Source organism: Lissotriton vulgaris, chromosome 1_1, assembly GCF_964263255.1.
Source record: "Lissotriton vulgaris chromosome 1_1, aLisVul1.2, whole genome shotgun sequence".
In the NCBI taxonomy this organism is placed as follows: domain Eukaryota; kingdom Metazoa; phylum Chordata; class Amphibia; order Caudata; family Salamandridae; genus Lissotriton; species Lissotriton vulgaris.
In genome coordinates this window covers 1,195,275,097-1,195,300,202 of record NC_141685.1, presented here as the reverse complement: position 1 = coordinate 1,195,300,202, position 25,106 = coordinate 1,195,275,097, and the positions used below count along the sequence as shown (strand labels likewise).

Below are 25,106 nucleotides of genomic sequence, written 5' to 3'. Positions count from 1 at the left end.
TGAACCCGGATTGTGAAAAATGAAGAAAGCCAACCTTGTCTATGTGTTTTTTCAATTGAGTGTTGATATGTTTCTCCAACATTTTGGAGAAAGCCGGAAGCAGAGATATAGGTCTAAAGTTAAATAGTACAGAAGGATCTGCTCCGGCCTTTTTCAACAACGGATTGACCATGGCTCGCTTCCACTCGGGGGGTTCCAAGGCCTCCCGCATAGAGGCGTTGAGAAGATCTATAAGGACGCCTTTAGATGTGGCAGAGAGCTGACGAAGGATGTTAATAGGCAACGGATTAAAAGGGGACCCAGATTTAATACTGTTTAAACAATTTTGGAAAGACGTCTCATCAAATAGGTGCAAAGAAAAAATCTTGGTTATCTGGTCACTTTTACTGGGATATGTAGGGTCAGATGGAGAAGCCACACTACACGAGGAAGGGGAAGGGGCAGAGAGTGACTTGTAAATGAGTTCAACCTTCTGGATAAAGAAGTCAGCAATGTTGTTGCATTGATTTTCATCAAGGATAGGAGGGGGAGGGATGGTATCAGAGCCAGCTAACTTCTTCACTACAGAGAATAGAGCCCGAGGATGATTAGATGCCTTAGTTATTGTATTGGCAACATAAAAAATGCATGCCTCTTTACACGCTGAATGATAACTTTTAAGAGCAGCTTTTTTAAGCATCTTTACAAGTTAAAGAGTACGATCTCCTCCATCTTCTTTCTAGTGCCTTACATTTAGACTTAATAACTTTAAGATCGTTTGTAAACCATGGGGCAGGGGGGGGATGAGTAAAGCAGTGTCAGGTACGGGGGGTAGACAGATGTTAATGGCATTAGTTAGCCAGTCCGAGACAGCAGTATTTAATGAAAGCAAAGTGACAGCAGGTATGTTGGTAGACAGAATAGTGTTAAAAGACTGCATGTTCAACTTGCTCAAGGCCTGAGACTACCTGAGCTAGTAGGAGGGGACACTACCCTAGATGTAGAAGGCTGCAGGTTGAATGGAATTATAAAATGGGCGGACCAGTCTGACTGAAGCGCAGAAGTACTACAGTCATAGCAAAGATTGGACAAAATTGGATCCAGAAGGTGTCCCGCCTTATGAGTAGGGCCCTGATTGTATAGCCGTAAACTTAGAGCCTCCAGATCAGATAAAAAAGTACGGCAGATGTTATTCTGATTATCTTCTAGGTTAAGGTTCAGGTCACATAGAATTGTAAAATTCGCTGCCTTTAAAATAAAAGGAGCGATAAGATCAGGGAAAGTGGAGACCCAGGGGCCAGGCTTCCCCGGAGGGCGATAAATTAAAATGCCAGACAAGGTCAGCTGAGGGGATAGAGAGAGTTTAAACAAGGCCGCTTCACATTCTGTGATGGAAATAGCTTCAAATTTACAGAAATTAGTAGATTTATAAATGATAGCAATCCCCCCGCCTTTGCCAATATCTCGATTTTTCCTGGCGATGACATATCCAGGAGAAAGAGCAGTGGCAATGTCGGGGCCCGAACTGGCATGAAGCCATGTTTCGGTCAGAAAAAGTGCATCTGGATGTTCAGTACTAAGAAGGTCAAAAATATGCTGCTTATTTTTGGGCAGAGAACGACAGTTAAGGCTTAAAAAATACAAATTCTGGCGACATGCCGTTTTGGCAGAGGTGGTGCTGTGACAGACCTGAAGGCCAGTTCTGGAGATGGTGTTTATAAGACGCATAGGACCCAATGTAAAATTGCATTGATTGCAAGTAAAGCAGAGGTAAGGAGGAGTACATACAGCGCATTTAGGAGAAATATATTTACTAAGACTGTGAAGTTGCGCAGCTGAATATGTAAATCTCTTACTTACAGTAATCACATTTTGGCCATAATTTCTGCGACGCTGGGCGCATCAGGGCACAAACGGGCGCGGACAGGCTCGCCCTCATGCGCACAGCAGCCAGAAATTATGGCCAAAATGCGATTACTGTAAGTAAGAGAATTACATATTCAGCTGCGCAACTTCACAGTCTTAGTAAATATATTTCTCCTAAATGCGCTGTATGTACTCTTCCTTACCGCTGCTTTACTTGCATATGTCCACTAAATAGAGTCAAGGACCATAGAGTGCGGCTAGAATGTCGCTCGAAACGGTACCAGCGGGAAGTGTCTGTGTGGCTAGAGAGGCTGAGAGTTAGAGGGCGGCCATACCATAGAGTATGGCATCAAACAGAGCCAGGCAAACAACTACCACAGGTACAGATTTTAAAACAATGTTAAAACAGAAGCATTCCTAATAAAATACAACAAAAAAGAATATATAGAACTAAGTTCTATGTGAATTAAAGTTTTAGTGTGCAAGTATGCGAAAATGCAATTCTTTTTAAAAGAGAAAAACACAAAACTGCAGTTAAAATTAGCGTTTGACAAGCATTTAATGACAAAGTGTAACTGACACTCACAGCTATGATGCTATTTTTTGTTTCACGTCTTAGGGGTCACAATATTGATTGCTTTAGACTTGTTGACACCTACTCACGCTTTTAATACACTGTTGACTTAAAGTATAAGTGATTCGCTTATTATGACTATGTGGAGTCTACTTATGTATTATATTCTCTCCCTTATAAAATTGCGGACCTTGTTTTAGCAGTATACGACAGGTTCTGTGGGATAATCTTAACTCTACAGAATCCTACCTATTAGGGGCCCTGTAGTAATATACTTATCTGGTAAGCATTATGAATACACCATGCTTCTCCTATGGTGTTCACCTTTAGTATGCATCGAGCTATATGTACTACAATCCAGACAGTTGTTACTGGGTTGCATGTTTCTCTATTCCATAGTAGTGTTTGGTACTATCCATTATAGTATGTTATTGATCGCATTGAATCTACTTCTGTTACACATGCTCTCATACTGGATTTCAAATCTTAGGGCCTGTATGCTCCAGCAATAGACTGACGTTCGTATGATTTGGTTCCAAATACACCTCTCTTCAAGATTCTAACTGCGACGTGACCTTTTGACGCTTTTCATGACCGCCTTATAGGTGGGTTTGTTTGAGTTTTAGATTCACTAGCTTCACTTTATAAGCATGACTTCCTACTACCACTTATTGATATATCATCTTGATATGCCCTGCCAGTTTGCAGGTGATTGAGGGCTGTAATTTGGTTTATACGTTTTGTGGCACCACTTTTTCTTTGTGCTCAACATAATATCATAGGAGATACATGTAACCTTCATGGATACTTTTGCAAGATTCTTGGTGGATTGTTTTTACTCTTTGTCTCGTAGATATCATCTTTTCTATACACACTACTACAATCTCTCCTTTTTTTGAGTCTTTTTATCCCTGTGAGATTCAGGCTGGGGTGGGGACCTAAGAAGCAGTCTCCAGACTTAATGGTGGTCTCTGTGTTGTTTTATTTCAAGAATTTACAGCAAGGGTGTCATTCCAAAACAGTTGAAAGAAAAGAATGAGCTCCGCAATAAGTCCCAATCCTGGCTCTGGCTGCAGCTCTTGGTGAGGCTCCTGACGATACACAGCGGTTTCTGGGATTCCGGATACTTCTCCGAATGGACGGCTCAAAAAGGAAAGCAAGAAAACACGATGCGTTACTGAGTGGTCATGGGGACTCTCTGTAGAAGGAGGAGGGATGGGGGCGTGAGGGGATCACTGGGGTTCCAACACCTATCGTCAACCACAACCATAAAACAGCCGTGCAGTGCTGGGAAGTGAAGACCGACAACAAACAGCCCTGTGACCTCCCTCACCCACCCCTGACCCGTCCCAACCCGTGAAGAAAACAGACCCCTTAAGCGGCCCCGTACCTTGTCCTGCCACACTTCTCCGGAAGCGTGACGGGGCGGCTCGTGGTATCGGTGGCCTCCTGGCTTGTCAGAAAGTAGTGCCAGGTCGTCGTCCACAGCGGGGTCAGGCAATCCGTCGGCTACCGCAGCTCTCTCGTCTTCTGGTTCACCTCTGTCTCCGGGGTTCGCGCGTTCCTGTGAGCAGTCAGCTTCCTTATCCGCCCCCGGCACTTCTGATTGGTCCAATGGCAATGACGCCGACTCCGTTGATAGGCTCCCGAGAGATGACACCGCTGCCGAGGGCAGATCCATTGATGTCATCCAGGAAACGTTAAAGGGGCCGATAGGGTCCTGCGGACAGGGCGGAAACGAACAGGGATAAAGGTCCGCACCCCGTCCGTCCATGTCAGTGACCCCTTGACACATCCCACCCCCGGGATTGACCCAATCGGGGGAAATTGGAAACCGTGACAGAAAGTCCACATTCCCCTGGTCAGAACCCTTCCCATGAATGACCTCAATCTGAAAAGGTTGTAAGGCCAAAAACCAATGCAGAATGCGATCGTTATGGTCTCGGTTGCGTTGAAGCCATTGCAGAGGGGCATGATTAGTATAGAGAATGAAGGGTCTGCCTTCCAAATAGTACCTCAGTTTCTCAACCCCCCACCTGACAGCAAGACATTCTTTTTCAATGGTTGAATAAGCCTGTTCTCTAGGAATGAATTTTCGGCTGATATAGAGAATGGGTCTTTCAGCCCCTAGCTCGTCCAGTTGGGACAGAATTGCTCCGATGCCGACCCCGAGGCGTCTGTTTGCAATATGAAGGTTTTTCGAAAGTCAGGCGAGACGAGAACAGGGGAGGACATGAGGGCAGTCTTCAAAGCCAGGAAAGCAGAACTTTCTCTGTCAGAGGGGACTGGCAGACTAGAAGACTTTTGGGACTTTCGGAGTAGATCTGTGAGGGGTCCTGACAATTCAGCAAACTGGGGTATGAACCGGCGGTAATATCCCACCAGACCCAGGAAGGCTCGAAAGTCTTTCTTTGTGGAAGGGTAGGGTACAGCTTTTATGGCCTCTACTTTTTCTGTCTGAGGTTCGATGCGACCCTCGCCCAAAAGATAACCCAGATATTTAACCTTCTGGAAAGCTATTCTGGATTTTTTTGCATTGATATGAAGCTTGGCGTCCTGTAAGCTGGACAATATGTTCTGTGGATGGACAAGGTGGTCTTTCCATGTTTTACTAAAAACGACAATATCGTCCAGATAGGCCGACGCATAATTCATATGTGGGGCCAACAACCTGTCCATGACCCTTTGAAAAGTTGCCGGAGCCCCATGCAACCCAAAGGGGAGGACAGTAAAATGAAAGTGACCTGGTGGTGTAGAAAAGGAGGTCTTTTCTCTGTCAGCCTGTGCGAGGGGTATCTGCCAATAACCCTTGGTGAGGTCGATAGTTGTTATATACCGGGCCTCACCAAGACGTTCGAGAAGTTCGTCAACCCTCGGCAATGGGTAGGCATCTTGCTTGGAAACACGATTTACAGCTCGAAAGTCAATACAAAAGCGAATGCTACCATCTGGTTTAGGTACCAGGACCACTGGTGAACACCAATTGCTGTGGGAAGGTACTATTATCCCTGATTTTAACATACTTTGCACTTCAGTTTGGAACCCTAGGCGTCTTGCCTCAGGAATGCGGTGTGGTTTCTTTTTCACCACTACCCCTGGTGGGGTGGGGATGAAGTGTTCAGCCAAATGAGTACATCCGGGTTGATCTGAGAACACTTCAGAAAAGTGTAAGAGGAGAGAAAGGACTTCGCCTTTCTGTTTTGGGGAGAGTTCTGTGTTTATCGGGGTCTTTCTGATGGTGTGAGGAGGTTTTAATTCTGTGGAGACTGTATTGACTGTTTGTGGGGGTTTCCGTAGCCATTTCTTTAGAAGGTTGATATGATAGATCTGTGTTTTTCTTCCTTCCAACTGTATCAGATAAGTAGTGTGTCCTATTTTTTTGAGTATTTTGAAGGGTCCCTGCCATTCTTTCCCAATTTATGGGAAGAGGAGGGTAGTAATACCAATACCCAATCCCCGACATTAAGTTCTCTCCACTTCTTGCCACGATCATAAAATGCTTTCTGTTTAGTTTGGGCAATGGCCAAATGGTCATGTGCAAGGGATCTAAGTTTGTGGAGTCGGGACTGTAATTGTTGGGAGTAGTCCAGTAATACCTCGGCTTCCTGAACCCCTTCTGTTTCCCAGCTGTCTTTGGTGATCTCTAATAGAGTTCTCGGTTTCCGTCCAAACAGTAGTTCGAACGGGGAGGTGCCCAAACTGGACTGGGTCTGGCTGCGAAGGACAAAAAGGGCAAGTGGTAAAAGCTGGTCCCAGTTTCTGCCGTCCCCAGACAGCAATTTCTTAAGGGTTAGCTTTAGGGAGCCGTTGTATCGCTCTACCAAGCCGTCTGTCTGGGGATGGTATACAGAGGTCTTTATGTGTTTGATGTATACACACCTGCTGCATTAACCTAGACACAAAGGGGGTGCCTTGATCGGTAATGATTTCTCTAGGGAACCCCATGCGGGAAAACACCTCTACCAACCTCTGAGCAATGGCTGATGACGTAGAGGCTCTAAGAGGAAAAGCCTCAGGATAACGTGTCGCGTAATCCACTAACACCAGGGCATACTGGTGTCCTCTACATGATTTGGGCAATGGTCCAATCAGGTCCATACCTATTCTGTCAAAGGGTACACCAATGATGGGCATGGGACACAACCGTACAGGAGGTGGAATGTATGGATTACGTTTCTGGCATATTTTACACTCCTGACAATATTTCTGAACTTGAGCGTATATCCCTGGCCAAAAGAAATGACGTAAGATAGACTGCCCTGTCTTCTCTGCCCCGGAATAGCCAGCTAATAGGTGTGTGTGGCCAAAAAATAGAATTTGATCGCGGAACCCGTTAGGAACCAACAGCTGAGGTTCTGCATCTGCTTTGGCCAACCTATAGAGAAGACCATTTTTCTCTATGAATGTGGGGTATCTTCGGTTTAGAGGATCCTGAGCCTCTCTAGCAGTTTGCCATGCATTAGTAAGGCTAGCATCGTTCAATTGAGCTGTTCTAAAATGGGTATCTCTGGACCAAGGTTCTGAAGACAGGAATGTATCATGTGATTTATGGACGTGTTGCAGTGCGTCTAACATCAATGTGTTAAAAGATGGGTTGTCTATCCCGATGATAACAGGCTCAGGGAGATCTGACATAACCCCTACTGTTACTTTGGTTCCCTTTCCTGTATGGCTATAGAGCGTTACCACTGCTACCGGGTATTTCCTGATTCCCTGACGTCTCCATGAACACAATGGATATGGACAGTCTTTCCGGGGATAAGACAGGACTGGTCAACAAGTTATTTTCGCACAACTGAGTGTTTGCAACCAGAATCCAATAAAGCCCTAACGGAAACCCCCTTAATAGTCACACTTACATAGAACACTGTCCCGGTTTCCTGTGCATATAGTATGGACCTGGGAGCATAGCTCACATCCATGGGCTTGTCCTCCTTCTCCTTTTTCTTTCTGCAATACCGGGCTATATGGCCCCATTCCCCACAGTCATAGCATTGAGGACCCGAGATGTTAGGGACCTCAGGCCGCTGAAGACGAATACGAGGGGGTTCTGTAATCCCTTTTTGGGGCTTTTTGTCTTGTTTCAGAGGTATGTTGCTTTTTGACGGTTTCTCCGGCTCCATCACGGTTTACCATTTGGTAAGCTGCTTGTGCTTCTCCTATTAGTAGAGGTGCAAGATAGAAGGGCCACCTTTCCCCTGGCCATGAACTGGCCCTTGCGGCCCTTTCGAAGTTTAGGAAGAAAGCCTAGGGGTCCTCTCCCGGGGTGAACTTCTGGAGGGGAACTACTGTACCAGGTGGTGGATTGGATCTACCTTGTCCTAGTACAGTCAGGAGTTGGGTCTGTCCCTCTGCTAGTTTCAAGAGGCTATCGGACTGAATCTGTATAGCCTGTGTAAAGGCCGTCCTGTCAGCCTCGGCCTGGGTGGTGCTTTGTTCCATGGCCCACTCCAACTTGGCCTGTCCCTCCTTCATCTGTGTAATCAGGTTTTCCATTCTGTATCGAATGGGGGTTCTGTCCAAAGTCTCCTATCTGGCTCGCCACTTGTGAGATTCAGGCTGGGGTGGGGACCTAAGAAGCAGTCTTCAGACTTAATGGTGGTCTCTGTGCTGTTTTATTTCAAGAATTTACAACAAGGGTGTCATTACAAAACAGTTGAAAGAAAATAATGAGCTCCGCAATAAGTCCCAATCTTGGCTCTGGCTGCAGCTCCTGGTGAGGCTCCTGACGATACACAGCGGTCTCTGGGATTCCGGATACTTCTCCGAATGGACAGCTCAAAAAGGAAAGGAAGAAAACACCCTGCGTTACTGAGTGGTCATGGGGACTCTCTGTAGAAGGAAGAGGGATGGGGGCATGAGGGGATCACTGGTGTTCCAACACCTATCATCAACCACAACCATAAAACAGCTGTGCAGTGATGGGAAGTGAAGACCAACAACAAACAGCCCCGTGAATTCCCTCACCCACCCCTAACCCGTCCCAACCCGTAAAGAAAACAGACCCCTTAAGCGCCCCGTACCTTGTCCAGCCACACTTCTCCGGAAGCGTGGCAGGGCGGCTTGTGGTATTGGTGGCCTCCTGGCTTATCGGAAGGTAGGGCCAGGTCGTCGTCCACAGCGGGGTCAGGCAATCCGTCGGCTACCGCAGCTCTCTCGTCTTCTGGTTCACCTCTGTCTCCGGCGTTCGCACGTTCCTGTGAGCAGTCAGCTTCCTTATCCGCCCCCGGCACTTCTGATTGGTCTGATGGCGATGACGCCGACTCCGTTGATAGGCTCCCGAGAGATGACTCCGCTGCTGAGGGCAGATCCATTGATATCATCCAGGAAAAGTTGAAGGGGCCGATAGGCTCCTGCGGACGGGGCGGAAACAAACAGGGATTAAGGTCCGCACCCCGTCCGTCCGTGTCAGTGACCCCTTGACAATCACATAAATCTTTTTCTTTAGCATGATTTATCGGTGTTCCTACTCAACTTGGGATTGGATTGTGTTTTGATCAGTAAGCTCTAATTGTTGACAAACTGTTATTATTTGCTTGACTTATGCTTACATTGTCTGTATCTACAGCCTTGAGAAAGTCTTAGTACTAATTGTGTACAGACGAAACACATGTTCGCTGCATCTAACGTCTGAATATGAACAAGGAATAAAGAAAATTACATATCTAAACATTGTGACTTGGTCATCTTGTCCTAATTAAATTTGGGATCAGTTTATGTCATTGACTATACTTTGTATATGTGTAACATAGATCTATTTTGATATTACATTCTTGAGATTGCAAAGACTTTACACAATTGGAATTGGGCTGTGCTTTGCTGACCTTCTCTTTTGGGTATTTGCAACGGCAGTTCGTTTCAATCTGCTATTACCACTTCTTGGTAGTGAGGGGCACTGGTTTCTAGAGCACCCCAGCTGTACTTACAGCAATCTTTACTTCAAAGTGCCCTTAATATATGTTATTTCACACTTATTCATATTTTGATGTGCTGACCTTCCCTGTCAGGGAACACTACTACCAGCTTGCCCGAACGTGCCCTTGACAGATTTTCAGATTTTTGCAACGACCATGACCTTATAGTAAATGTTGACAAAACAAAATTCATGGTGCTGCATAAGTATAAATCGGTCAAAGGAAGAGTACAAATGGAAAAAGCACCTTTAGAACAAACTCATACCTTTCATACTTAGGTGTGACTATGGGTAGGGGGATGAACTGGTCACCACAGCTAGATGTTCTAGTTCACAGGCACAGCCAGCTAGCAGGAGCCCTACTAAAAGAAAGCCTACTTTCAACTACTAAACCGGTGGGGCCCGCTTTGACGATCTATAATGGGAAAATCAGAGCTTCTATAATATATGGTGCCGAACTTTGGGGGTTTGAAAATCTAGTACCTCTGGTCCGGGCACAAAATAAGTTTCTGAGGTCACTGACCGCTCTCCCACAATCAACCCCTATTAAGCCTCTGCTATTAGATCTAGGCTGCACCTCCTTTGATGAGGTGGCGGGTTTTAGACCCCTAGCTTACTGGAGGAGGTTATGGACCACTCCCAAATTGGCGTCTTACGCCGATGCTTTAATGTATGTTAGAAATGCTGAATTATCCTCAAAAATTAAATGGCTCCAGAAGCTTATGTGCAATTTGTTTGCCATGGGGCTTAGACACCTGTGGGAAGACCCGATAGGAAATCCATTTCCCAATAAAAAGGAGTATCAAGCACTTTGTTGGGATATGATTACTAAGAAGTCCCTGTCGGTGGTGGGTAGCAACTCGCTTAGAGGTATCTTCCTGGAACAAAAGTTTGAAGTGAAAGCCGCGGCCTACTGGAATTTGATTACGAAACCTGGTGATAGGAAATTATATCACCAATTTAGAGTGGGCACTCTCCTGTTAAAATCTTTCACCGCTAAATGGAACAAATCTCTAGACATTAATTGTCCCTTGTGTTTATCTTAGGAAGAGTCGATATCCCATGTTTTGTTCGAGTGCCAGGCTTACAAGGGCCCCCGCCGTAAGTGGCTCAAGCCGCTCTGTTTAGATCTAGGCCCTAGGTCTGGTATGGTAGCTATGCGTATTTTGGTAACAAATACACAACCAGACATTGTTATAGCCATTATGAAATTTCTTAGTTGGGCCTGGGCATTGCGAAGGAAAAATTTCCCTGCTTTAGGATCCACTATTTGAGTAAGCTGCTTCTCCCTTGTAGATCTTGATAAAGTTTTTTTTTTTTTTATGGATTCGTTTTTAAAAGTTATCATAATGTTACAATGTTAAGGTCTTTCGATAATGCTTGTATAACATTTTGTACGATTTCATGTTTTTGGTGTTATACCCTTTTAATGACATTTTTATTACTGTACTGTGTCTTTTATGATTGGAAAATTATCAAATAAAGACTACTTGAACTGAACTGGTATTGCATCAGGATTTGTCGAAATCGTAGTTTGCTTTTGTTGAGGTATGTAGTTGGTCAAATTGAAATTTGTCTTTCATTTTGATTCTGGATTTGAACTTCAGGTCCAAGGGGAATGAGTTCCATAGCATTGTTGCATAGACCATCATTCCATGCAGGAGAGTCTTCGAACGTGATGAGTCTTTCCGTTTGAACTTCTTCAATTGTAGCGAGAGGAGGGCGCCTGCTACTTTGGAGTCCATGAGGCCTGCTACTCGGTATTGGCCACATTGTGTGGTTTGATTAAGTCGATTGAGACATATCTTTTCTCCTTTTTTCCAGCAAGAGGTGGTAAAAGTACAGTTCTTATTCCTTCAACTGATAGGACCTGTACAGGCATTGTGTATGATGGCCCAAATTCTTTCTTGTCTGCTAGTTTCTCTCTGACCAGATCTCTGACTTTTGGGATCCAGACAGGTCCTGCCGTGACTGATTTGACTTTCCCAGTGGCAGTCTGCTTCATATGGACATTACTTTGTTGTATCCTGGATTCATTTAAATCCTGTAAAACAGCCAAACAATCATGGATTTTAAAAGGCTTTTCATCCACCACTGCACCTTTACAATCAAGATCAGGTACCCACATTCTTGTCCCAAATAGGACATCACATGGAGTGACCCTCCCTAGAGAATTTCTTGGCATGTTATTTAATGTTCCCTGCACTCCATACACATGTTTTACCCCGCTCTCGCCCGTGCTTAATATTCTTGCTTTTAAAGATTGCTTTAAATCTTGGTTTTCCCTCTCCACAACCAAATTTCCCTTGGGATGGTATGGAGAGGAGTACTGCAATGCTACACGCAACCCTCCCATGCCCTCCTTGTAAGCCTGAGAGCTAAACAAAGGGCCCTGGTCAGAATGTAATGTGCCAATTGCGTATGACCCTATAAAGACTCGCAAATCTTTTATAACAGTTAGAGCATCAGCAGAGCTTTGGGGCCACACCGATAGGAATCTTAAGCAGGAATCCACTGCAACCATGTTATACCTGTAAGTTCCATCTCTTTGTAAGGGGCTGCAGTGGTCCTCATAAACACACGCTAGTGGTTTGTCGTCTGTTAATAATGGTGTCTGTGCTTGACATGTTACGGTGGAACCTTTAACGAATGCACATGCCACCCTATATTGTTGCTCACTTCCTATGGCTGGGTGAGCTGATCCATCAGTATAAATTATATATTCATACTGATCTAGTGGCATTATTTAGTTTGGTGGAGGTTATTCATGTTCGTATTGCAGAAATGCTTGTGTCTTTAGATTTGAGTCGGTATTCTACATCTTTTGCAGTGAGAGAATTAGCCCCTTGTAACCATCTTGTAACCATCTTGGATGTAAGGTTTTAGCGCTAGGAACGCTCGCTTTTGTTGCAGCCTCTAAGGCTGGAACTGGAGTCACCACTATTATTCGTTTCCCCTGAGACAGTGCTCTTTCCCTGACTACAGCAGTCTGTACTGCTGTTAGAATCTTTTCTTTAGATGTTAAGCGCATCTCAGCATTTATTTACAAATGTGATTTGTATGCAATTGGTCCTGTTTCACCTTCATTATATGTTTGATAGCTGTTCCCAGATTGACACGCAACTATACGGATCACTAGGTAGCATACGTTTACCTGTGTCTGTAAGTGTTTGGAAGCTATCATGTCAGCTTGTAACGAACGAAGGATATCTGTGTGTTCCTTTGTCCATTGTCTTACTGAAAAATCATGTTTTAATAAATTGTAGAAATGTTTTACTCTTTCTGTGTAATCCAAAATGTATGTTTCACCAAAATGTAGGAATCCCAGAATTGTTTGTACATTTGGAGTTTGGAGCAGGGCACACTTTTCTAAACAGGCTTTTCCCTTCACTTGAAAGCTCATATTCTAAAGTAACTCAGTTACTCTAGCCGAAAACAACCCCGACTAATCTTATACCCTTGGGGGAGTCGACAAAATTGCAGCTGTGACCCTAGTGCTGAGGTAGCTGTTAGATACCTGCTTTTAGGCACTATATTTTGGCATAAAAATCTTTTTGAGATATCAAGAGTTATTTTATATTTTTTCTGCACAATGTTATTCATTATTGGTTTGGACTGCAAATGTCTTAGTGCAAGTTTTTAAATGTCTATTATCTAAAACTAAATGATATGAGTTGTCAGGTTTCATGACCGGAAACAAAGGATTATTCATCGATGAGGTGCAATTTTCGATCATCCCGAGGTATTCAACTTGATCTAAAATCTCCCCGACCTGTTTTTTAGCTTCTTGCTTTATTGCATACTGCCTTTGTGCAGTTGGAGTATTTTTTAAAGGAATTATGTGGTGGGTTGAATCCTCATCTCATCCAACATGGTTTTTGTATAATGCAGGTGCTTGGGCTACTGCCCACTCCGGCGCATATGTGTGAGTTAGGTGCCTGGGAATATGGTCTGAGAATGCCAGTAAAATTACTGTTTCTCCTTGTTGTCGTGGGGTGTGTGCGGGCCGGAATAACAGGCGTTGAGGCCGTATAAAGTGGGCTATGTCTCTTTATTTGCATGCACAAAGTCAAGTAGAACACAAAAGATAGAATTAGGGTAGCTCCGACTGGGAAGGTGCTTGGCGGGAGGTCACAATGATGGTTCCTTGATGGGAGTTGTAACACGGCCGGGCGTTGGGTTGGGTGTTGTCCACCAGGTCGTTTTGCTCCTTCCGCGGGCTGGTAGTTCCTCGGAGGTGGGCAAACAGAGAGAGAAATAAGGGCTGTTAGTCTGATCACTCTTAACGGCGTTGGCACCTAATACCATCCCCGGGAGTGCGGAAGGGAAAGCGGACCGTGAGGGAGGTATGGGGAGAGAAATGATACAGTCGGGAAGGAGAGGAGGGTGCTGGAAGGGGGAGTCAGTGTGGGGCGTATTATACAAGTGCCAGTAGCCGCGAGTGGCTGATTATATACAGTGAATGGTGAGACCAAGGGAGGCGGTGGCAGTTTACGCTAGGGCTATGTACAGTCTAGATACAGATACACAAAAAGGGGTTTGTTACTCACATGCCCCCGCCGTAACTCTCCCGCGAGTTACGGCCGCTCTCCAGCGTCCTTCACAGGACTCCACCAGTCCTCCATCCAGACCTCGTCGTCTTCTCCTTCTTCTCCGTTCGGCTTCACAGGGGCGCCGCCGTCCGTCTCCTGCCACGAGTCGAACTCTCTGCTGCACACACCGCCGTCTTCGTTTCCTGCTTTTCCGTCCTCCGTCATCGGGTAGGGGGAGGGACTTCCGGGGTTACTCGGGAGTCCTTCCGGTTTTCTGTTCTTCTGGATTGGTTCCTGCAATGAGGGAGACAAGAATGGAGTCCGCGTTGCCAGGGACGCCGACGGGACGGACCGCGAGGTCCGGAACCTCGAGGGAAGCGTCGGGTCACTCGAGGTAGGGACCGTTTTCTGCTCACATCCCCTTTCCCTAGCTGTCCTTCTTGTTCTGGTTGAAGGGGGAGGGTATCGGGATAGGTAGTCGGCATTACCCTGATCAATGCCTTTCCTGTGCAACGTCTTAAACCTATAGGGTTGTAGGGACAAGAACCAATGTAGGACACGGTCGTTGTGTTCCTTGTTGCGGGCCATCAATTCCAATGGAGCGTGATCGGTATACAAGACGAATTCACGTCCATCCAGATAGTAGCGGAGGCTTTCTACTGCCCATTTGATGGCCAGCGCCTCTTTTTCTACCACCGCGTAGTTCGTCTCCCTCGGAAATAACTTTCGGCTCAGGAAAAGGATGGGTCGTTCATCGCCGTTGTGGTCCCTCTGTGATAGGACAGCCCCCAGACCCTGTTCGGACGCATCGGTCTGAAGGATAAACGGTAGGGGCTAGTCTGGGCTGATAAGCACAGGACCGGACATCAAGGACTGTTTAAGGTGGTGAAATGCTCGTAGCATACGAGAGTCAGGGTGCTTCAGTGCGTCTTCGGTCTTCATTGTCTTTTTCAAAAGATCAGTTAGTGGTGCCGCAGTCTGTGAGAAGCTAGGGATAAACCTCCTGTAATATCCCAAAAGACCAAGAAATGCACGAAGTTCTTTACGTGTTTGTGAAAAGGGGATTGGCTGGATGGTGGTGACTTTATTGTTCTGGGGTCGGATAACGCCCTCGCCTAGTAGATAACCCAGGTACTTAACTGTTTGGGCAGCAAGGGTGGTTTTTGCGGGGTTAACGGTGAACCCATAAGAACCCAGGGAGTAGATGACTTCATGCAGGTGATGTAGGTGTTGTTCCCAATCATCACTGTAGATGATTATGCCATCCAAATAGGCACCCGCATAACGGGAATGTGGTTGCAACACGTGATTCATGGCTCTTTGGAAAGTAGCTGGAGCACCGTGAAGGCCGAAGGGCATCATGGTGAACTGATATAATCCTTCGGGGGTAGAAAATGCTGTTTTCTTCTTATCCTCCTCTCTCAACGGGATTTGCCAATACCCCTTACATAGGTCCAGCGTACTGATGTATTTCGCCTTCCCTATATGTTCAATCATCTCATCAACACGAGGGAGGGCGTATGTATCAAACGAGGAGATTTTGTTCACTTCTCGAAAGTCGATGCAAAACCTGATCGAACCGTCCGGCTTAGGGACTAGTACAATGGGAGAATTCCAGCTACTAATAGACGGCTCTATGACCCCAGGGCGCATCATCTGTACTATCTCTTCTTGGATGATGGCTCTACAGGCTTCAGGGACCCGATTGGGTCGTTGACGTACTATTTTTCCGGGCTCTGTTATGATGGCCGGTTCGATTACAGAGGTGCGGCCCGGGTAGGAGGAGAAGATCTGGTGTAGTGAACTCAAGGACGTCCGTAGATCCTGTCTTTGGTTTTCGGGCAGATCCGGATCCATGCACACCTCATAAGACAAAACCGTTTCGGGTTCTGTACCAACCAGTACAGGAAGAGGACCGACCCAGGCTTTCAGTAGGTTTACATGGTAAATCTGGGAGGTATGTCGGTTAGGTTCTGTTTCAACCTCATAGGTAACCGGCGTTACTTGTCGTAGGATGGAAAAAGGGCCCTGCCATTGTCCCAGTAGTTTGTGGTCAGATGACGGGATCAGGAGAAGAACCAGGTCTCCTGGGACAAAAGACCGTGGTTTGGTGCCCTTATCGTACTGGTGCTTCTGAATGGCTTGTGCCGTCACCATGTTCTGCCTTACGATGTCCCGTATTTGCCCCAGATGTGTTTTGAGGTTTTCTACATACTCAGGGAGGGGCCTGGTTCGGTCTGGTTCGGACTCCCAGGCTTCCTTGGCCATATCCAACAGGGTTCGTGGGGGTCGCCCATATAAGAGCTCATAGGGCGAATATCCAGTGCTGCTCTGAACCTTGCAGCGGATCGCAAAAAGCGCTAAGGGTAGCATCTCCTCCCACCTCTTACTCTCAAGGGCCAATAGCTTTTTCAGAGTAGTCTTTAGGGTGGCGTTGTAGCGCTCAACCAGCCCGTCGGTCTGGGGGTGGTAAGCTGAGGTCCTTATCTGCTTAATACCCAATCGGGAACACACCTGCCTCATAAGCGTGGACACAAAGGGAGTCCCCTGGTTGGTTAGGATTTCTCTAGGGAAGCCAACCCTAGAGAAAATCGAGATCAAGGCTTTGGCTATATTCTGGGTGGTGGGTTGTCTTAGGGGTACAGCTTCCGGAAAGCGGGTGGAGTAATCGACCAGTACTAGGGCGTATCGACAACCGCTTCTGGAGGGCAACAGGGGGCCTATGATGTCCATCCCTACTCTACTGAAGGATATATCGATAAGGGGTAGAGGCTGCAGGTGTGCTCTGGGGGGTCGATACCTGCTATTCTTTTGGCACACCGGGCATGCACAACAGTACAGTTTTATTTGCTGGTAGAGACCAGGCAAATAGAATTTTTCCAAGATAGCCTGTCCTGTATTCTCGTCGCTAAAGTGGCCTCCCAGCAGGTGACTATGGGCGAGAAACAACACCTTGCCTCGGAAGGGTCCCGGGATTATTAGCTGTGGTGTTTGTTGTGCCCCTCCCTTCCTGTATAAAAGGCTGTTCTTTCTGAAGAAATAGGGACCTACTTGTAAGGGGTCTTCATTGTCCAGGGCCTGTCTCCAGGCATTTTGGAGGACGGGATCTTCCTGTTGGGCGGCTCGGAATTCTCTGTCGGTTTCCCAGGGGTGTTCTTCCGCTCGGACGGGAAAGACAGTGGCATGGCTCCTCTTCTCTTTCTTCTTTTGGGTTTTTGTTTTGTAGGGTTTGTCTGAAACTTCTTGTCTTGGTTGGTCATGTGGAAACGGGGCCTCCAACCACCATTTTTCTAGGGAGTCGGTGGTCTCATGAAGAAGACGGGGTAGTCCAGAGTAGTCGCTGCCCAGTATTACCTGCTCTGGGAGGGTCGGAATAAGGCCAAAGGTTAGTGTAGTTCCCTGATCTGTAAGGTGTTGAACCCGAACCCGGGCGGTGGGGTATAGTTTTGTGTCCCCATGCACACACTGGATGGCTACCATACCGGTCACTGGTCCCACCGGGTTCGGCAGCTCCTGAGGACGGAGTACACTTTGTCTGCAGCCCGTATCAGCAAGGGCTAGAACAGGGTGTCCCTCGATCTGTACCGGGCAGTGAAACCTAGGAGGGTTCGGTTCAGCAGTGATGCAAACAAAGTTCTCGGCGAGGCCCACCTCCATTGGTTCATCTTTCTGGGGACACACCCGGGCGATGTGCCCATATCCCCCACAGTGATAGCACTGTGGACCAGGTGTGGGTGCCTGCATCATAACAGGATACGGGAACAAAGGTACGGGCTCCGGTTTCTTAAGCAGGGGAGGTCTCGGTGTTCGGGTCAGGTTGTGAGACTGGGGACGGTGTGAATGGTCATCTTTTGGCCTCTGAAAGTCCTGGGCACGGCTGTAAGCGCTGGCGATCTCTACCGCGCTCTCCAAGGTGAGACGGGCGTGTTGGTAGACCCATTTTTGAGTAGAAGGATGTAAGGAGGCTAGAAACTGTTCCAAATATATTTTGGAGAGGATATCTTCTTTCGTTGCGGAGGCAGATCTCAACCAGCGATCGGCCAGTTCCCTGATGCGGAAAGACAGTGCTCTTGGCGTTTCTTGTGGTCCTTCTTTTGCTTGGCGCAGCTTCACCCTGTAGGTTTCATCATCTATGCCTAGCCGTTCTAGGATACAGGTTTTGATATCGGCATAAGGTGTTTGGCCCTGTACATTGGCCTGCTGATACGCCGCCTGTAATTCGCCGGTACGTAGTGGACCTAGATAGTGTCCCCAACGATCAGGGGGCCAGGCAGCAGCTTGGGCCAGCCGTTTGAAATTAGTAAAAAAGAAGTCCGGGTCTTCCCCCGGGACGTACTTTTGGAGAACCACTGAGGGGAGGGAAGAGACAGGTCTTTGGTGGCCTAGTACGTCCGTGAGCTTTCCCATAGCTTGGTCCTGGGCCGCCCCTTGACCCTTCAGCACGTCATGCAACTGGCCTCGGTCATCCTCGGCGGTTTTGAGGAATTGCTCCATCATCTTCCCCAACTGTTCCTGGGTCTCGGCAACTTTCTTCACCGCGGCCTCCATGCTTCCGGGCAATCCCACTTCTGACACCAACTGTTGTCGTGGGGTGTGTGCGGGCCGGAATAACAGGCGTGGAGGCCGTATAAAGTGGCCTATGTCTCTTTATTTGCGTGCACAAAGTCAAGTAGAACACAAAAGATAGGATTAGGGTAGCTCCGACTGGGAAGGTGCTTGGCGGGAGGTCACAATGATGGTTCCTTGATGGGAGTTGTAACACGGTCGGGCGTTGGGTTGGGTGTCGTCCACCAGGTCGTTTTGCTCCTTCCGTGGGCTGGTGGTTCCTCGGAGGTGGGCAAAGAGAGAGAGAAATAAGGGCCGTTAGTATGATCGCTCTTAATGGCGTTGGCACCTAATACCATCCCCGGGAGTGCAGAAGGGAAAGCGGACCGTGAGGGAGGTATGGGGAGAGAAATGATACAGTCGGGAAGGAGAGGAGGGTGCTGGAAGGGGGAGTCAGTGTGGGGCGTATTATACAAGTGCCGGTAACCGCGAGTGGCTGATTATATACAGTGAATGGTGAGACCAAGGGAGGCGGTGGCAGTTTACGCTAGGGCTATGTACATTCTAGATACAGATACACAAAAAGGGGTTTGTTACTCACATGCCCCCGCCGTAACTCTCCCGCGAGTTACGCCCGCTCTCCAGCGTCCTCCACAGGACTCCACCAGTCCTCCGTCCAGACCTCGTCGTCTTCTCCTTTTTCTCCATTCGGCTTCACAGGGGGGCCGCCGTCCATGTCCTGCCACGAGTCGAACTCTCTGCTGCACACACCGCCGTCTTCGTTTCCTGCTTTTACGTCCTCCGTCATCGGGTAGGGGGAGGGACTTCCGGGGTTACTCGGGAGTCCTACCGGTTTTCAGTTCTTCTGTATTGGTTCCTGCAATGAGGGAGACAAGAATGGGGTCCGGGTTGCCAGGGACGCCGACGGGACGGACCGCGAGGTCCGGAACCTCGAGGGAAGCGTCGGGTCACTCAAGGTAGGGACCGTGTTCTGCTCACACTCCTTTAGGGCAATCCATGATGAATTCTGGCGGCCAATCTTGTTCAGCTAACAAAATGTCATAGCCAAATGTCAGGTTCTCCCAAAAGAGACCTCTCACTGTTCTGCATTTGTCCCCCTCCATTTGGAGTGTCATTTTGTATAAAATATATGCGTCACTCTCCCTAGTATCAGGTGTTTCCACCGTGATATAATCATTCAAGTCCACTGTCACCAGAAATTCCATCAGGTTCTGATGAGCTATTGCTACTTCTGCCACACTATCTAGCATCGTCATAGCCCATTCCCCGTTTCAGTAGTTGAGTCCTCAGAATTCTGGGCATGTCTAATCTTTAGACCTGCAACCTTCTTCTTTTTTAACTATAGCTTTGTTTAGTTTTATCTTTTTTTTGGAAGAATATTCTTGAGCATGCTGCTTGTCTCTGAACTTTGTACGCTCTTCTTGTCTGTCTGACCGTCCTTCCCTTTCCGAGTTTTTCGATGAACCCTGAAAGGAACGAGAGGAACATTTATCAGTATCCTGATACCTGTCAGGTTTTTCTAATATTATCCCTATTCCTAAGGTTATAACTCTTCTCAGAGGGCTCCTGTGAAGGAGATCTACCTCTCAATTGACATCTGTTTCTTTTAACCCCTTGGCAGCTGGGGAAATTCCCCCACGGTGCGGGAGCGGGGGGTCCGCTGCCCAGCTGTGCTCATGACGAGCTCAGCTCGTCATGACTCACAGTAAACATAAGCTCGTCACAGACTCGCCCACTAATTAATTCTCCTGCACAGGCGGGGAATAAGCCGTGTGTGGGCGGGCCATGGCCATTATGACGAGCTCAGCTCGTCATGAGCACAGCTCCACAGTGACTCATGATGAGCTGAGTTCATCATGGGCATGGAAGGTGTTAAAGTTTTGTTGTTTTTTATTGTCTCACTTCTTTTTTTGTTGAAGCAGCTTGAAAGTCTCCTTTTCAGGACTGCCCATCAGTTGTGGTTTTAAAGCTTTCCCACTGAAACTGCCTCTGTCTAAATCTGCATATGCAGTTTCAATTATCTTCGGTAGTTTGTGTTCTTGTTCTAAAGGAATGAAATCCCTTAGGAGTTGGTGGATAGCCACTGAAGCTGCTTCCTCTTTAATATTAGCTAATATTATGGAGGATACCTGGGTATAGTTATAGTAACTTCATCCCTAAGTTCAGAGCTGGCTCTGCTCTGTACTCGTTTTGTATTTGTCTCAAAACGTCTGGTACTACTGCTAATAATGGGATACAATGAGATCTGATACAAATGGCAGCAAAAACTATACCTCAAGTGGTAAAATCCTCTTTTTGTGGTGTCATCTCCATGGGCAAGTAGATTGTTTGCATTCTGTGTTTTTCATACGTTGTAGTATTTGGGAATACTGCCTCTATCTGTGTTATTTTCTGAGCTACACAGAATAGCATTTGTTCATGTTTTGTGGGCATTTTACCGATTACCGTATGTAATATTTGTGGTATGATTTTAGTTGCTGTACTCTGAGCTTGAGTTCAATTTGTTTCAAGAATTGCTGGTTGAACTGTAAGTGTCCTCATGACGAATTGCATCAAGTTTCTGTAGATTTTTATCAATTTTTTGTGTTATGTGAGTAAGTCTCCTGATGGCATTGTTTCAATGTCAGGATGTGGTGTGTAGGCCGCCAATATTGGCCATGTTGTCCCTTCTCTTTGGAGTGGGCCAAGTGTCACTATTCTTCTTATATGAGGTAGGGCACCTATAAACCAGTATAAATGTTCCTGGTGTTGTATATGAATTTAGGACCCTAGTGTAATTTTCCCGATTCATGCCCATATATAGGTATAAATCACCCTATCCTTATATAGGCATAGAAATCATAACCATATTTAGACTTAGCCCATGCAATCCAAATACGGCATGGCTACTTCCACTCATTCCAGAAATCTACAACAATTTCTTGGAAAAACCCGCATTCAGCAGTCAGGGACTTCCCCTTGCTTGAATATTAATTTATCCAAGAAATCTTGGAGTTTTCAAAGAACTGAGTATTTGATGACGTTATTATGTCCAACCTTACGTCAATCTCGGTACCTTCAAGGTATAAATATGCCCACACTTGCCCAGGCAAACACACGGTGGTTTGGAGCAGTTCGACTATCTACCTACACGACACAGCTCACCGCAGCAAGTGCCGAAGGAAGCCGACACCTCCAGCAAACGCTGTCTTTTCTCCTGCCGAGAAATCCAGCTCCAGTGTTTCCAGGCTGCGCTTGCGGGTTGCTGGGAAATCAAGTTCTGAGAGAGAGATACAAGACCTCCTTCATTCTAAAACCAAGGTACGGAGCTGATTGGACCCTTAGAGAATTCTTGGAGAGATTCTTGGCAAAGAATACTAAACTTAATCTACACCTCACTTACTTCTTCCCTCGTACTAGACCTAGGTAGGCTTATTTTAGAAGCACCAGTTGAGTACTTTTAGTCATTATTTAATAATGTATGTATTCTATGTATTTTATGGCTTAGAAACCATACCATGCTTTTACAGTATTATTTTGTAATACTCTTCGTACTGTACGCATTGTACTTTACAACCAGTATTGCAATTGTAGCAGTTCATTTCTTCTGCAGGAGACAGAAGACTGTTCAATAAATACTTTTATTGAAAACGCCTCTCTCTCTATTTCTCTGCACCTCTGTTGAAACGAAGCATGCACGATTGACTTAGTAAAATATCTATCTATTGTTTCCGCAACTCTAGACATTTGTTTCTTATTCTTGGGAAACAAAGTTGTCATGTTTATGCAGTTGTCAGAAACGAATCCCTTCTTGTGAATTCGAGAAAGTTTCTAGTGACCTCTGCGCTAGCTGGCACTCACAATTAAGTTAATTTATTCGATTGAGACCTTGTCAACCTCAGTCCTACGTCTAAATTATAGTATATAATATTCCAATGCGCAGAGCCTATTGGGAATATAGGAACTACACTACACTGGTACATGAGCGGAACGTCAATGTCCTCATACGGACAATATTCCGCTGGTGTATCCCCTTCTGTGTGGAAGTGAAATGTTTGTGTTCTTGAATTTGCTGCTGGGAATGTAACCCACAAATAAAATACCTCTGTTCTGTATGATTTGCGTGCCTCAATCATGAAAGCTATAATGCCATGCCTAGGTGTTAAACCTTGCTCTAGCAGTTTCAGGGTGACTATATTTCTAACATTTGTTGCAATGTATATTGCGTTTGCATCTTCCTCGTCTTCCGAGAGGGGCAGTGCTTGTTGCAGTTGGTCTAAGACCTGGTTAGTCATTGACGAATGTGCAAGACATATATAAAAAAAACATTATCAATAAAGGGGAGTTGAGGGGGCGTGGCCTGATGCAGATAGAGACTGGAGCCTGAATCTGAGCTCCCGCCAGTGACCTCCTTCCCAATCTCATCCTGACCGATACAGGGGGCCCCCAAGAGCCGAAATTGACCCTCCCCGCATCGGAACCCTGGGGGACCATGGACATCTGAGATTTGAGCCGAGACTCGCCGGGGAGCGGCTGCAACGGGTTAAAGACCGCAAGGCTGGGAGTCGGCTCAAGATGATGGCCGCACCTATTAGTAAAGGCTGGGGAGAGCCGAGGCAGGGACGAGCTTGTATGCAGGTCATTGGAGCCCGCATCGCATACTCCCCAGACAGCGAAATCCCCCAGCAAGAGGCCCCGCAGCGGCATACATGGGGGCTCCGACCATGCTGTGACCCACCGGAGGAGACCAGGAATTGAAGTGCAGCGAATGCAAGGCCGCAAGCATGGCGCAATTACTTGGTGGGCGGTAAAAGCTGCGGATGTCTGCTTGACCCCCCCCCGAACTCACCAAATGGCAGAATCGGCACGCGGGGGGGTCAGCACACGCTCCGGTCACACAGATAGCGGAGAGTGCTGCGGAGCCGGGCAGATACTACAGTTAGAGGGAGGCTTCCCTATGCTGCAGGTGGCCCTGTACTACCCGCACTGCCACCGGACAGGGGCACTTCCAGTCTGGTTACCCTCCACAGACTGGGGAGAGGAGGAAATAATCAGCGCATGAAAAGCTTGGGCCCGACATTACACTGCAGAGAAGGGACCGGGATGCATAATTAAGAGGAAGACCGCGGAGGAACACAGCAGCCATATTGAATGCTTGCAGCCACGCCGCCCAATCCCCCTAAAATGGTGGCAGAGAGCATTGCAGACTAGAGAGGAGGGACAGAAGCCTGGGGGCAGGATCGCTAAGATGCTCAAGGGGATCTACACTTGGTGCTCCTGAGGCACAAAAGGGCTTGCCTGGCATGGGGATAGTCCAGAGCCGCTGGACAGCTGCCCAGAACCACCGATTATACCTAAAAGAAGCCCGCGGAAGGTGAAGAGTGGGAACTTGAGGGCCAAGACACCATCACTTAAGAGGGTAGAGAGCACCCTTTACGTCCTTCGAGCACAGGGAGCATGGAGGTGCGCCCTATATCCAACGTAGGCCTCAGTCCCCAGCCAGCGAATATCAGCAGATGGCAGAGTGAGAGAGACGTGTCTAGTGCTGAGCCATAGATCAAAGCTTGCACCAGCGGACCTACTGGCAGAGCATGACATACCACAATACCATGACCTCGGGGCTTGGAGAGAACCCACGACGACGGGCGCCTGATATAAGGCCCTTCCTGACACCACATAACGAGACAGCAACATCACGCAGATCACCAAGAGACGTGACACTGAGCACCAAGAATCAGCGAACGAAGAAAATGGGGAGTCACGATCACGCAGGGGGTCCCAAAATGAACAGACGCCCCAACAAGGGGAGATATCACTCCAAGATATCCTGCAGGCTATAGAAACAACGCACACTGCAGTGGAGACCAAAATTGACACAATTCGGGAAGATCTGGGCCTACTGCGGACGGATCATAGAAAGCTAGCGGACTGTGTTACAACTGTAGAGGCTGAAGTAGACAACCTGAGGCCACCGGTTCAGGCGACGGCATGCCAAGTCACCGACATGGAAAAGGGCGTTCTGGTCCTGGAACAGCGGGTGGAGGATGCCGAAAATCGAGCATGCCGGAATAACATTAGGGTCACGGGTCTGTCTGAAAAAGTCAAAAGGGGAAATATGGTGGCATACCTCGAACACTGGTTGTGCACAGCTGTGGCGAAAAAGGGCCTATCGACGTTCTTCGCCCTGGAGAGGGCACACAGAGTCCCTGCTCGGGCACCCCTGCATGCCAGACCACCACGGCCGGTGGTGGCCCGTCTCCTCTTCTGTAAGGACAGAGAGCATATTCTGAGCCAGGCTAGCCTCAAAGGGCAACTCAAGGTGGACAATATCATTGTTAGGTTTTTCCCCAATTTCTCCCGGGAAGTGCAACGCCAACGAGAATCCTTCGTGATGGCCAAGAGGAAACTGCGCCAAATGGGGGTGTCCTATTCAATGGTATTCCCAGCCTGACTCCGCGTTCTATGGGAGGGAGGAACCACATTCTTCACTACGCCTCACGAGGTCTGGGAATGGACAGAGGAACAGGACCCCAAGGACCAGAGACGAGAGGACAAAGACCCCACGGAGCCGAACCCCGCACGCTCCCCTGACAAAGGGCAGAAACCAAAGGTTCACCAGACGATGGAGGAGGCACACAGAGCGAGTACGAATGCAGCGGTGACCTCCATGACACGGCAAGCACCCGAGACACTCGCC

The 25,106-nt window shown here is 47.3% G+C and overlaps 1 protein-coding gene across 1 annotated transcript; it reads right to left on the bottom strand.

The window, feature by feature from the left end:
* Positions 1-16,604: 16,604 nt before the first annotated feature.
* LOC147748896 (uncharacterized) lies at positions 16,605-17,611 on the bottom strand. The gene is given in 2 exon segments (XM_086936494.1): positions 16,605-16,675; positions 16,678-17,611. Coding segments are annotated over 2 exon segments (1,005 nt in total).
* Between the last annotated feature and the right edge of the window lie 7,495 nt (positions 17,612-25,106).